We start from the raw sequence: 13,962 nt of genomic DNA, 5'->3' as shown, positions 1-13,962 counted from the left end.
GGCTTTTTTTTGCAGCATTTACAAATGTAAATAAATTAAGGTCTGCTCTATCTCCATAGACAGTAGGCTATATAAACGTATATCTCCCTCCCCTTAAGAAATAATAAAAAAAAATCGTTTGTACTTCACAGTAGGGCTGGGCGATTTAAATCGCGATATTGTTATGCGCATCTCATCAGTGAAGCCGGTTCCTTGATTAGTAGTAAATCGCCATCACCTGCTTTCAGATGGAGCGGCATTTACTACAAAGAGCCGTAATTAACTGACAAGCTGAGCCATATCGCATCAATATCGCGGACGTATCGCCAGCGATATTTAATGCGATATGGCTCAGCTTGTCAGTTAACTACGGCTCTTTGTACACAGCAAAAACTCCAGTGTTAAATTAACACTCCTGGGAGTGTATGAGTCCACACTCAAGAGTGTTTAAGTTAATGAGATAACTAAGCGATTAATTTAGTGATGATTGAGCATTATTGAAGACACCTGATGTTAACAAGTAGAATCGCTGAAGGAGAAAATCGCAAATTGTAAGTTACCATTATTGTGATGGGTAGTTGCTTTAGTTGGGCTCTGACCCTTTTATGAATACTTTAGATTTTGTTTGGTGGTTGTATCTGAGTTAAAACTGCCAGTTGAACAAAGAATAAAAAGTGATCTGATGGTGTTGGTTATATTATGACAATCATCATTTGAACTTGATCACTGAACTCATTAAAATCCTTCTTTCTGACTTCGATTTATGTTGTTACAGCATAACTGTGAATCTGAATAAATGGCCAGAATTTTTGATATAATATAAAGGATTTCTTAAAAGTTGTTTTAAAAAAAAAATCATTCTTTTAGGCACACACAGATGTCAAGATTCAGTCTATGAATCTCAACAATGGTGAGGAGCAGAATAGTCAATGAGGAAAAGTAAATTACATAGACAATTCAGATCATAATTTATTCATACCGCAATGCATGATGGGAGCCATTAATGAGTTGTGATTGGTGGCAGCCACTGCAACATGCTTTATTATTGTCACCATTGTTGAGATTCACAGGCTGATTATTGATGTATGTGTTTTAAATGAATATGTCTGAATGTCTTTTTGATCAGAACAATGTTTATTAAATATTTTGAATTATAAGTAAAGTACTGATAATCATAGGCTGAAGAATCACAAAACTGCTGCTAACAAGTTAAACCAAACTATCTCAATATGTTTCATTTTTCAGATCACAGCATGATTATGTCAAAACATAACCAACACTATAAGATAACATTTTACTTTGTTCATTTAACTGTTATAAATCAATAACAGCAGACAAACAACAGTAAATATTAAAGTAAACATATAATGGTCTAGAGCCCAACTAAAGCAAACACCCATCACCTTAATGGTAACTTACAATTTGTGATTTTCTTCTTCAGTGATTCTGCTTGTTAACATCAGGTGTCTTCAATAATGCTCAATCATCACTAAATGAATCACTTAATTATCTCCTCAGCCCTAAATGCCGCTTCATCTGAAAGCAGGTGATGGCGATTTACTACTAATCAAGGAACCGGCTTTACTGACGAGATGCGCATAACAATATCGCGATTTAAATCGCCCAGCCCTACTTCACAGTAGTGTGTGTGTGTGTAGTTTCAAAAAATTGCGCGAACATTATCACAGTTCGCGTGTGTGTGTGTGTGTGTGTGTGTGTGTGTGTGTGTGTGTGTGTTGCACATCCAAAATTGCAAAGGGGACGCGATTAAAACTTTGTAAGTACATAAATGTATCAAATAACCATTCCGAGACGTTTAGTCCATTCTCATTCGTGTTTATTCTGTGCCGGACTCTCTTCATCATCTGGGTCCAGCAGGGCGGGGATATGCAGCTCATTTACATTTAAAGTGCTACACACAAAACAGCTCTTTTTAAAACAGGCCCCAAAAATGACATTTTCAAATGGTTATAATAAATTAACTGTGGGGTATTTTGTGCTGAAACTTCACAAATGCATTCTGGGGACACCCAAGACCAATATTACATCTTCTAAAAAGGGGCATAATAGGTGCCCTTTAATGTTCAATATGAATGAATTGTAACCTTACCAAATCAAATCCTGTTAGGCTGATCGATCGTTAACATGATGGTTAGTGTACAGTGTGTGCAGAATTATTAGGCACGTTGATTTTCTGATCATATTTTATTTCCAGGAACATTTTGCCAATTCCAAACCATATTAAACTTAATAACTACTATTAATTTTCTATTTAATCATGTATAAGTGATATATAATTGTTCATGAAGGCTGGAAATGAAAAATGTCTTATTTTCAGGTGTGCAGAATTATTAGGCAAGTTTTCTTTTACAGATAAAATAAGCCAAAAATGAGATTTAACAAAGACTGAAAAGTAAAAAAATATTAAATCCCCATGAGAAGAATGCAAAACTAATGCAATACTAGAGATTACAGTTAAGGCATGACCATTGGACAGTGAAATGCTCATTGGGTCAGCAGGGTCAGACAAAAACAGGTGGAGAAGAAAAAACACATGTTAACTGCAAAAGAATGAAGAATTAAGGTGAAGAATTAAGTGTGAAACCATCGGGAACCCTTTAGTCTCCAGCACCACCATTTTCCAGAACTGCAACCTACCTGGAGTCTCCAGAAGAGCAAGGTGTCAGGGTCTCAGAGACTTGGGTTAGGCAAAGAATCCTAAAAAATGACCCCCTCTTAATAAAAGTCACAAGCTGAAGTGTTGTTAAATACATGAAGACTGTTTTTTATAGGCTTTATAGACTTTATTTATTTATTATAGACAGATTGAGAGTGACTCTTGAAGGACCAGCACCACATCCTCTTCTACCACTGTTTGAAGAATTCATCTTCCAGAATACATTTTAATACGTTTTGGGAGTTAATTTTTAGTCCATCTCTGCAAAACGGACTTCAGGGTAGGAGATGGACTAAAAATAAACTCACAAAACGTATTAAAACGTATTCTGGAAGATGAATTCTTCTCCACCTGTTTTTGTCTGACCCTGCTGACCCAATGAGCATTTCACTGTCCAATGGTCATGCCTTAACTGTAATCTCTAGTATTGCATTAGTTTTGCATTCTTCTCATGGGGATTTAATAATTTTTGACTTTTCAGTCTTTGTTAAATCTCATTTTTGGCTTATTTTATCTGTAAAAGAAAACTTGCCTAATAATTCTGCACACCTGAAAATAAGACATTTTTCATTTCCAGCCTTCATGAACAATTATATATCACTTATAGACATGATTAAATAGAAAATTAATAGTAGTTATTAAGTTTAATATGGTTTGGAATTGGCAAAATGTTCCTGGAAATAAAATATGATCAGAAAATCAACGTGCCTAATAATTCTGCACACACTGTAGTAACCGACGCAGTGCTGCAGTCACTGAAATAGATTTTTGTTTTACCAATGTGTCAAAATCTGCCAAAAGTACTTCGTGGTTCTCTTCTAGGTTATAAAGTTAGCAAAACCTCAGAGTCCAGTCTATTTTTGTGACAGCTAGCTCAAAATACATGTCTGTACAAGGGTGGGAATTATACCGCGGCCACGCGGCCATGGCCGCCGTTGCCCTACACTTTGGCCTTCATGCCCCGTGAAAAAAAAATCATTGTACGGCCACAGTGGCCTGTGTGCCCTGGCCCTGTCCAAGTTCCATATAAAGCAGAGCATGTTAGCAGAGTGGAGCGGGAGCGAGCGGATCTTGGACAGAGCGCAGAGCGACAATTTCAAAAGGACGGAGCGTCGCCCTATTTCCCGCTCCAGTTTCGCTCCACTCACACCACGAGTCTGGAGCATGCTCAGTCAAGCCTGACCCTGAATCCATCTGTCTTGCACAGTCATCAACAGTAGACTATTTTCAGTCAAAACTCAGCTCAATAATGGAGTTCAAAAAGTACTTCAAAAAGAAAAATGAAAAGTCATACAGGTGTAGCCTACTATTAATAAGTAGCTCCGGAGTATAAATCGCAACAGTCAAAAAATGCGCCATGAAGAAGAAAAACACATAGGCTAGGCCTAGCCTAAGTCGCACTGGACTATAAGTCGCATTTATTTAGAAATTTATTTCACACACACACACACACAAAAAAACAATGTTACAGACTGGACAGTTCTCCGTTACGGACGTGAGCGCTCAAAGCGGCACTAAAAGACTGCTTTATAAAACTTTCACAGAGACCTCAAGCAGAAAGCACAAAGCCTGTCTTTAAATTTAATTTCGTTTTGTATTAATTGTATCTTAATTTTATTCAATGTTTCATCAACCAGTTGTCTGGATTTAATAAATTAGAAGTGAATATATTAGAAAATAGATAATCACGACACGAAGGCGCCGGCGAAACTGGAGCTTGTCTCATAAATGAACTGAAACTCCGCGTATAGCCTATTTGCCTCACAGACCTGAGACATATATATAAATCTTGAAATGTCTACTTTTAAACAGAACAATTCAAAACGAAAGAAAACAGACTTCTCTCTTATGTAATTCGTATGAAATGTGCATTTCTCTCTGGCGCGTTCACTACTGCGAAGATCGCGAGTCAGCATCTTTCCAGCCGACACAGACATAAAAAAAAACAAAAAAAAAACTGGTTTATTAGTAAACAATTAAAATGTCTCCTGCTATATTTTACATATTCATAATCATTTATTTTGCCGGTTCGTTGTGACAGCTTTTAGGTGCTTTATTGGCAGCAGCGCCACCCTTACATCGCATCAGCACCGAAAACATAGAGATTCTTTTCTTTTGGGGGCATTTTGTTTGTGTTTCTCAGTTGTTTTTAGGCGCGATGTTAGAGGACGCTGCTAATAAAGTTGCTAGTAGGCCCACACATTGGATTCACGTTTATTATTATAGGCTAAAAAAAATACCCCAGTTTTTATGCCGTTCGTATAATTTTATTTTGTTGTATTTATCCGCTACACCTTGAAGGCCGGTCCGTGAAAATATTGTCTGATATTAAACTGATCTGTGGCGCAAAAAAAGCTTGGGGACCGCTACAAGTGATATACATGTAGATTTTTTTCCTTTTTTGGAGCGAGCGGGGGGCGATTTGAGTGTAGCGTGAAGCAAACTGCGTTGAGCGCTGAGCGATAATGATTGTGAGGGTGTATACCTTCTGGATGAAATGGTTCTCTCTCTCACACTCACATGATATAGAGGACTGAATGAATATTTTGAATGCTTTTATTGGCATTTATGTTGTTTCTATTGTTGTGTGAGGGTGTATACCTTCTGGATGTAATGGTGCTCTCTCTCTCTCTCTCTCTCATTAAAAAATGTTTTTTTATTTTTTTTTTTTATTAAAAAAAGTCATAATCCATGTCTTATTCCAAATTAGGATGTTATGGTATAATCTGAATGGGAAAACCATCGAATTGTACTCAATGGCCTTTGTGCCCTGTCATATGGCCTTGGTGCCCCTAAAAAAAAAGAAAAGGTGGAGGCAAAATGGCCTTGCCCCTAAAATTACATAATTCCCACCCTGGTCTGATATAGAGCATTTGATCAAGTCTGATCTGTCTGTGTGTGTGTGTGTGTGTGTGTGTGTGTGTGTGTGTGTGTGTGTGTGTGTGTGTGTGTGTGTGTGTGTGTGTGTGTGCAGGTGCAGGTGCTGGAGGACTCCAGAGCTGTTCTTATCGCTGCTAACATGCAGCCGGACGATCCGTTTCCACTAGACGACAAAATCAAAGAAGGTGAAGAGACTCTTACTGATATTACACTCGATTATCACTCATCACTTTACACTGATGTGTGAACACTCAAAATACACACACACACACACACACACACACACACACACACACACCCTCTGAAATCATTTCATTTATTTGTGTAGCGCTTCATGCTGGTCAGAAATAAGCTGTTCTTCAGTCACTCGTTTCAGTCTGAACTGCAAAAGAGAATAGAGATGAAACTGTCATCGATCTAAAACAAGCTGAATGTGATTACACTCGTATATCAGTATTTGCTGAGCTAAAGTCCCCAAATCAACTTGAAATGAAACCGTATATTGATGAATATGATAATGTCTTTACATTATCATATTCATTAAAATATACGGTTTTATTTCATTATAGACTGACATCTATCAGTTTATAAACACAACAACTGCTGTGTTCTTATGATGAATACATGATTTAATATTGAGATTAATATCGACTATATAGACGCATCACTGGACAAAAGACTCTGCATTTATCTGAACAAAAACACAGTAAAAACAGTGAAATATTATTCCAGTGTAAAACAGTGAATAAATCGTAAAGTGTAATTTATTCCTGTGATCAAAGCTGAATTCTCAGCATCATTACTCCAGTCTTCAGTGTCACATGATTCTTCAGAAATCACTCTAACATGATGACTTGATGTTCAAGAAACATTTCTGATCATTATCAGTGTTGAAAACTGTCACATGCCTGTCCTGTCTTGTGCTGCACATGGGTGTTTTGTTATTTTGGGCCATGTGCTCATGTCATTGTCTGATCCCTCCCACTTGTTATCTGATTATTGTTTGAGTTCTTCCACCTGTTCCCCCCCAGATTAGTTTCCTATTATAAGTCCCCTCTTGTTTGCAGTCTGTGTCGGTTCGTTGTCTACGTTTCCCTTGTGTTATGTTCCTGACTTATGCCTGCCTCGTTTTCCCCCACGGGGAGATTTTGTTTGTATTTTTATTTTGTTTATTTAATAAATTCCTTACCTGCACTTGGATCCTTGCTTCACTTTTTTGACCTATCGTGACAGAACGAACCGACCAAGATGAGGATTCAGCGGAAGGATTCACACCAGCCTCCTATTTTCTGCCCATAATATGAGCGCATTGTAAAGTTCAGCACTTTGAGTTCCCTTCGTCAGAAGGGGACTGACATGAGAGAGTTTGCCATGAAGTTCAGCGCTGCTGCAGAAGGACTGGGGCTTGGTGTTATGGCTCTTAAGGACTTGTTTAATTACGCCCTTGATGAACCCATCAACTTCCTGATAATGAGAGCGTTGAATCATTTGACGTTTGAGGAATTTGTGAATTCCTTGGAGCGTCACAGTAATCCTCCTGCTAAAGAGGTTCCAGGCTCCCTGGAGGTGCCCGTAGTGGCTACAGTTCCCCTGGAAGGGGCAGTTGTTGCTTCCCCTAATTGGGTGGTCCAGGAGGATCCGACTCCGGTGGTCCCAGTTCCGGTGGTCCCGAAATGGAGGAGGAGAAGGAAGAATCCTTCCGTGACTGTTCCAGTGGATGTTGTTCCAGTGGTCCCGAGTCCGGTGGTCCCAGTTCCGGTGGTCCCGAGTCCGGTGGTCCTGAGTCCGGGGGTCCCAGTTCCGGGGGTCCCGGGTTTCGGTGGTCTCGAGTCCGGTGGTCTGGAGAAGGAGGAGAGGGGCCTCTTCAGCTGACTGTCCGGTGGCTCCTAACACGAGATCATCCCGGAGGTGACAGCCGTCCCTGACGCACCGCCCAGGCGTCTTGCTCTGCCCGCGCCGCCCAGTCGCCCTGCTTATTTCTTTGGGGGAAAGAAATAAAAAAATAAATAAAAAATATTCATCAAGGATTAATTAAATTGATCAAATGTTACATTTGAGACATTAAGAGACATTTTATAATGTTACAAAAGCTTATATTTCAAATAAATGCAGTACTTTTGATCTTTCTATTCATCAAAGAATCCTGAAATAAAAATGTAAATAGAATCTTCCACAGGAAAATAACAGGAAGAGTATGTAACTGCAACAAGGAGGAGCAGAACAGAACTGAAACTCAAGCTGAACAGCAAGATGTGTTTTATGCAAATATGATGGCACTATAAACCATTGCAAACCATCGCATCTGTGAAGTGTTATCATGGACTTTCATGTGATCGGTCAGATCCAGTGAAGGTGGCGACGGCTCCAGCAGCTTCTGGTAAGAGACACCGTCTGTTACACTGTGTGTACATTAGGGATAGTTTAGTTTAGGTGGAGGGAGGGAGTTCATATTTAACTAAACAGTTCATTTTGGTTTGCAATTGACTTTTTGCTCCAAATAAAAGTTTAGGAAATGCCTCTGCTGATACATGAACTGTAACTTTAGTGTGAGAGATTCACATTATAGTTCTGTTTAAGTGTGTGTGTGTGTGTGTGTGTGTAGAGGGAGAAAACTACTAGTTTTGATTATAAAACTATTTTGCTGTACACTACAAATACTGCAGAAACTGCTTGATCTCATTCAAGGCCAAAAACCAACAGAAAACTGTTTGTAGCAGCTCAAAATGTAAAAACTACATCATGTAATAAGTATTACATTATTGTTGTAATAAAATGTTCATAATGTAATAATGTTCTCAAAATTTACTAAAATCTTGAGCTCATAATTGTGGGCCATATAGGCCATTTATATATATTTATATACATATTTTATACATGATCAGTGTCTGATCATGTTTATTGAGTGTTGTGCACCAATCAGGCTCCTTCTCTCACAGGTAACAGACAGAACAGGTAAACTAACTGTAGGAAGAGCATTTGAACTGACAGTACAGCTAAACACTGCGGACTAGCACCTCTAGCAACCTTTGTTAAAGGCACACTATTCAAGATTTGTACCTTAATATAACAGCTTCGAAGTCATTTTGATGGTAAACGAACTCGTAGAAACATGTTTCATTTTAAGAGTGCAGTTTATTAATGTTTAGTGCTGTTTTTGTTTTCTAAGAAGCATTACTCTTGTGATCTGTCTGGATTCACTAAAGATCAACCTTCCACACCTGCAGGTAATAAATCTCTCCACACAGTTGCTGCCAAGATGATTTTTTTTTTTTTTTAAACACTTATCTAAAGTATTTAAAGTTTTAATTCCTGTGGTAGTAGGGCCTTTAAATTTAAACATTGTACTCTGTAAAATAAGAGTGAAAAGACATAAATTCTCATAATGGGCTAATTGAAAACCATGCTTTCGATTTAAACCTGTTTCCATCAGTTTAATAGCCTTGAAATCAAATTTTATTTTGCAGTCAGTGTCGTCTAGCAACTCTCCATTGGCTTGCGAGCTGGAGAAACCAAACTCTAGTCAGGCCAATCACATCGTGTATAGAGTCGGCGGGCGGGCTTAACATAATGACGGCAGAGTTGTGACGGTTCAGAGTGAATTCCCTGCTAATTGAAAACAAAGAGGAGCTGCTGCTTCTGGCGAACAGTGGCCTTTCGAATCAGCTTTGGCCGCGACTCTGGAAGACTTGAAGTTAACTTTGAGAAAAGAACAAAGAACGGCACTGAAGTCATTCATAAAAAAGGTAGATGTGTTCGGATATGTCGCCTTCTTTGCTCTGGTTGGTTGTAGCGCTGTCCTATTGCGTGCAGAGGGAATTTGAAAGACAACCGTTTATCCCGCCCCTCGGATTGTGCCAATGGTGAGTTCCCAGACTCAACATCTTGATGTGGGTCTGGCTTGTCAGGCTATCAGTTAAACACTCTCCATATAAAAAAATTTGAATAAACAATTTTGTTTATTTGGTATTTGTTTATTTGATGTTCTGGTGTGCAGAACACATGCAGCTTTATTGACTGCAAAATACACAGCAATGACCTTAAACATATGCACAAGAGAAAAACAATACGCCCTTGGACATAACATAACATTTGCTTTTTTTATTGTACTTTCATCACTACTCTATCCTGCGCATGTTATAAAATATAATAAAAGCTGATAGTAATGATACAGAGGTCAGAAATAGCTGTTTTCTTAGGACAAAAAAAAATATGTGGCTGAAATATGTTGTAGCTCTTGTGTTTCTCTATTTTGTGTTCTTGTTGTTTCTCTTTCCTTCAGTGATTCTGCTTGTTAACAGCAGGTGTTCATCACTAATGCTCAATCTTCACTTAATTAATCACTGAATTATTTCAATAACTTTTTTTAACACTCTTTAGAGTAGGACCATATGTACTCTGATCAGAGATAATTTAACTCTGGGGATTTTGCTGTGTACCCTGAACCTAGCCTGGTCCTACCAGACTCTCGTACATTGACAAGCGTTGACTTCCTTGTAGGCGGGTACTCTGTTTAAGTTTAAAACTATTGGATCTGCCCAGAGTCACTCTGGATCTGCCATAACCAATCGCTAACGTTTGGTCATGACTAAACTTCAACTCAAACTAGCGCACAACCTCGACGTCATCGTTCTCAGCCACTCCCTCTGTACGCTGATTGGACCGGTAAAAAATTTACCGGAGAAAACCCGCAAAAAATATGAAAAACCCAGACGATGTACTGAAGGAAAATGAAAATTGAGCGGAAGTACATAGGAAGGCGTAGCCAGGTTACCCTGAACCTACCCCTAAACCTAACCTTCACTGTAAGGTGAATACAGTTAGTACACATGGTCATGTACTGTAAAATAAAGTGCAATCAAAGTCCTAAAATTCAATTGAGTTTTCAATATTTGTTGGATGAACTTCAAAGTACTTGAGAAAGTGGGTTATTTGTGGGCATTTCTTTAAGTTTCTTTTCATTTTCACTTTCTCAGTGAGAACAAATATACTGTCTTGTGTAATGAAGGGTCCTTTCTTATCATACAACACACACACATTGTCCCAGAATATGCACACATACATTAGTTATCATATTGTCACATTGGCACCTCCGTCTTATAATACCACAGGAGAGGGCCGTCACCTGAGTATCGACTCTCGTCACAAACGCACCTGAACTGCATTATGCTTATCAGCCTGGCTAGAAATAGCCCAGATCGCACATGCACGCTTGATGAATAAGTCATGGCAACATATGTATTTACATTACATTACTTTAACTTATCAAAAATTTTAAGAAATTTCAACTTTTTTGAAAATCGAAATTTAAGTCAGCTTAATATAATTTAAGTTGAAATGACTTGCACTGCCAAGTTGATGATTATTAAAAAATTAGGCACCAACTGAACTTAAGTTTTTAAGTTGAAATAGGTGTATTTTTACAGTGCATATAATAATAATAATAATAATAATAATAATACATTTTATTTAGAAAAGCGCCTTTCAAGGTGCCCAAGGACACTGTACAAATTGGTATAGTAAAGAACATACAAAAAAAAAAAATGCAGCTACATCCAAGATGGAATTCACTGACAGTAGACAGTACAGTCAGCTTGGGACATAGACACAGTACATAAAAGGCCAAGATGCAGAGAAAATATAAACACCCTCAAATGGCATACATGAGTGCACTGAGCACGAGGTAAAGACAGTGCAAGCAAAATCAGCGGGCTGACAAGAAAGCTGAAATAAAAAGATGTGTTTTTAACTTAGTTTTAAAAATGGATATATATCAGTGAACATCACATGGATTTTGTATGTGTGAAACCTGGTTGTGTTTCTTGTCTGCGCTTCACTAGATCTACTGGATCATCTGAGGGATTCGACTGAATCAAGATGCTGTTGATCATTAAAGCTCTTCTTCTCATTTCAGCTGTTCTACAGGTGAGCTTGTGTTTGAGTAATATTACAGAGATGAATACTGATGATTGATCATTATGATTCCTCTCACTGCAGGATCACAGACATGCTGCTGAAGGACTTCCACTGGATATGGCAGAGAATTCAGTTGATGACCAATTTTACAGTTGGTTTAACAGGTGTTCAAAGAAGATGGAGCATCGAGTGCAGACAGAATTTCTGGAGAAGGAAATGTCATCTAACTATGTATTTGCAAGAGTTTGGACAGATGCTGAAAAGAATCACAAACCACCAGGAGATAATTTGTCAAAGAATCATTCAGTTGCCATTTATGTGTACACATCTCATGAGCTGTATGAGGAATTCAATAATGCTGTTCATACTGATAAACAAAAATATAAATACGGGACCTATTCATGGTATTCACTTCACTTTTGGTTAACAGAAGCGATACAGATTCTGAAGAAAACACAAACTAAATGCTACGACACTTACCGTGGTACTAAAGTTGAATTTGATAAGGATGTTAAGGGCAAAGAAGTTCGTTTTGGCCAGTTTGCCTCATCCTCTCTTGATCGTAGTATAGCAGCAAACAAGTTTGGAACTAAATCTTGTTTTGAAATCTACACTTGTTCAGGTGCTGAGCTGACAAAATATTCAAAGTTTCCTGATCAGAAAGAGGTGCTGATTCCTCCATACGAGACATTTACAGTCAGTGAAGTGAAGCAGAATGATCCCTGGTGTGAAACTGTGTACATTTTGAAAAGCTATACAACAAGAAGTGACCTGAAGTGTGCAGCAGCAAGCGGTGGAAACCAAGTTGCTTTTTTAAATGTTTTATTAATTTTAATCGTTTTTTGCTCTGTGGTTAGCTACTAATCAGATAAACACTGCATGTTTCTTGTTGTTATTAAACATCAAATTGATTGTCATGCTTTATTGAATCAAATATTCATGCGCTGGTCAGCAGTGGGAGAAGTCAAAGGAGCTGATTTAATATATTGGAAAACTGAGATCTGAGTCTTTGCAAAATATGCAGATAATACAACTTTTAAAATAATTGTAATTGTATCAACCAAATTCAAAACTGGTTTATAATATGGTAAATAAACTTGTAATTTGTAAGGGTTACAGTGATAACCTGAACAATGAGCACAAAACTCAAGATCAAGAAAGTATGTGAAGTTCATTGACCTTTGGGATTGTTGAGTTATGTGACATTTTAATGTGTACTTCCATTTTAAATTCCCAAGGAGAAGAGAAAGTTAAGCCCAAACTGACCGTTTGCTGTGAAGCTGTCTTGCCAAATGCTGATGCCATTTTGTATGTGATGCAAATGCTTTGTGCTTAAGGGAAAACCCTGTGATTTCTGAAGGGTATAAATTGTGAGATTCAACTGTTCGAGGCCGATCCTTGTGGTGAAGATACTCGTATTTTTCTAATGTTGATTTTTATTCTGTACTTTGTTATTAAAACGAAACCATTGAAAGTGGTGATTCGTAAACTTCTCTATAACAAGTCTCAGAGTGATTTTCTTCTGAAAACTATCTGAACCTGGACAAAAATCCCATCGAGCCTCAAGAGCACGAACATCCAGACTGAGTTTGGCACAGACTCCCCTTGGGAATTTCTAACCAGCGGACAGCGCTAAAAACCTAAAGGTAATTCCAAATCTTCTTGATTTGTACAGGTTATGGAGATGTGTGATGGAAATCTTAGTCATTTAGGGGGAATATAAATACATCTGGATACACAGCAAACAGGTTTACAAGACTGGCTGATGTCAGTGTGAATGCGGTTCTGTGCTGATTCGCTTCAGTTCCTCCGGGAGGAGAAGGAGTTTCAGACGATCGACTCACTTCGAGACGCTTTCATACAGGCTTTATCAAACTGTTCAGCATCTGTGGGAGATTATTTCTGACAAAATGAATAAAGTTTATCAAACAAACACTTGCTGATTCTCAGTTCATTTGTGCTGAATGTCTTGTGTGTCAACAACTGATTATTCTTGCTCTCAACTACAAATCAAAGATTTGGAAGAATTTACAAATGAAATTTGACAGAGAAAGAACATGCAGGAATTCGCTACAGGGGACAAAACAGGACGATGATGAAATTGCAACAAGTAGAAGCAAAACGGAAGTGAAACTAAAGCTGAATGACGCCTGAACAGCAGCTCAGCAAATATGTCAATCATATCAACAGCTTACGCAAATATGTTGACAATATAAACCATTGAAAACATATATTGAGATGTTTTTAATGATGTGAATTGCATTTCTTTTCTGTGAAGCCATTTTGTGGATTGTTATCAGATACTGTAAAGATGGCGACAGGGCCTGAACCACCCTCAGGTAAGAGACCGTAAAGAAGTGTACAAATAAGGAGAGCTAGGTACAAATAAAATAAAACTTCTGTAAAAAAAAAACAAAAAAAAAACATTAAACTGTTAAAACAGGCATAAAGTGAAAGCTCAGCTCCAAGTGAGTTTTTTTCTGCAACGTTATGTTTTATGCAAATATGTTGAC

General features: G+C 38.0%; 1 protein-coding gene and 1 long non-coding RNA gene across 2 annotated transcripts in view; both read left to right on the top strand.

The window, feature by feature from the left end:
- The window catches only part of LOC308702540, a 44,283-nt gene extending 35,208 nt beyond the window's left edge, over positions 1–9,075 (top strand). The window contains exons 2-4 of the long non-coding RNA XR_014031619.1: positions 7,713–7,913; positions 8,703–8,760; positions 9,001–9,075. This is a non-coding gene — a long non-coding RNA (uncharacterized lncRNA). The remainder of the gene's footprint in view (positions 1–7,712; positions 7,914–8,702; positions 8,761–9,000) is intronic.
- Positions 9,076–10,989: 1,914 nt separating this feature from the next.
- On the top strand, positions 10,990–12,946 carry LOC308702523 (ecto-ADP-ribosyltransferase 5-like). The gene is made up of 2 exons (XM_081385446.1): positions 10,990–11,458; positions 11,531–12,946. Exons 1-2 carry the CDS (start codon positions 11,411–11,413, stop codon positions 12,311–12,313), a joined length of 831 nt encoding a protein of 276 aa, XP_081241572.1. The 5' UTR covers positions 10,990–11,410; the 3' UTR covers positions 12,314–12,946.
- Positions 12,947–13,962: the final 1,016 nt, after the last annotated feature.

Source organism: Scardinius erythrophthalmus, assembly GCF_964197995.2.
Source record: "Scardinius erythrophthalmus genome assembly, chromosome: 1".
In the NCBI taxonomy this organism is placed as follows: domain Eukaryota; kingdom Metazoa; phylum Chordata; class Actinopteri; order Cypriniformes; family Leuciscidae; genus Scardinius; species Scardinius erythrophthalmus.
Note: the sequence above shows the minus strand (reverse complement) of the source record. Positions and strands in the feature narration are given on the sequence as shown.

Bases quoted from the DNA above. Each gene is read 5' to 3' on its own strand.
- LOC308702523 (XM_081385446.1), top strand. From the start codon at position 11,411: ATGCTGTTGATCATTAAAGCTCTTCTTCTCATTTCAGCTGTTCTACAG. The intron at 11,459-11,530 runs GTGAGCTTGTGT...CTCTCACTGCAG, and splicing joins TCATTTCAGCTGTTCTACAG to GATCACAGACATGCTGCTGA.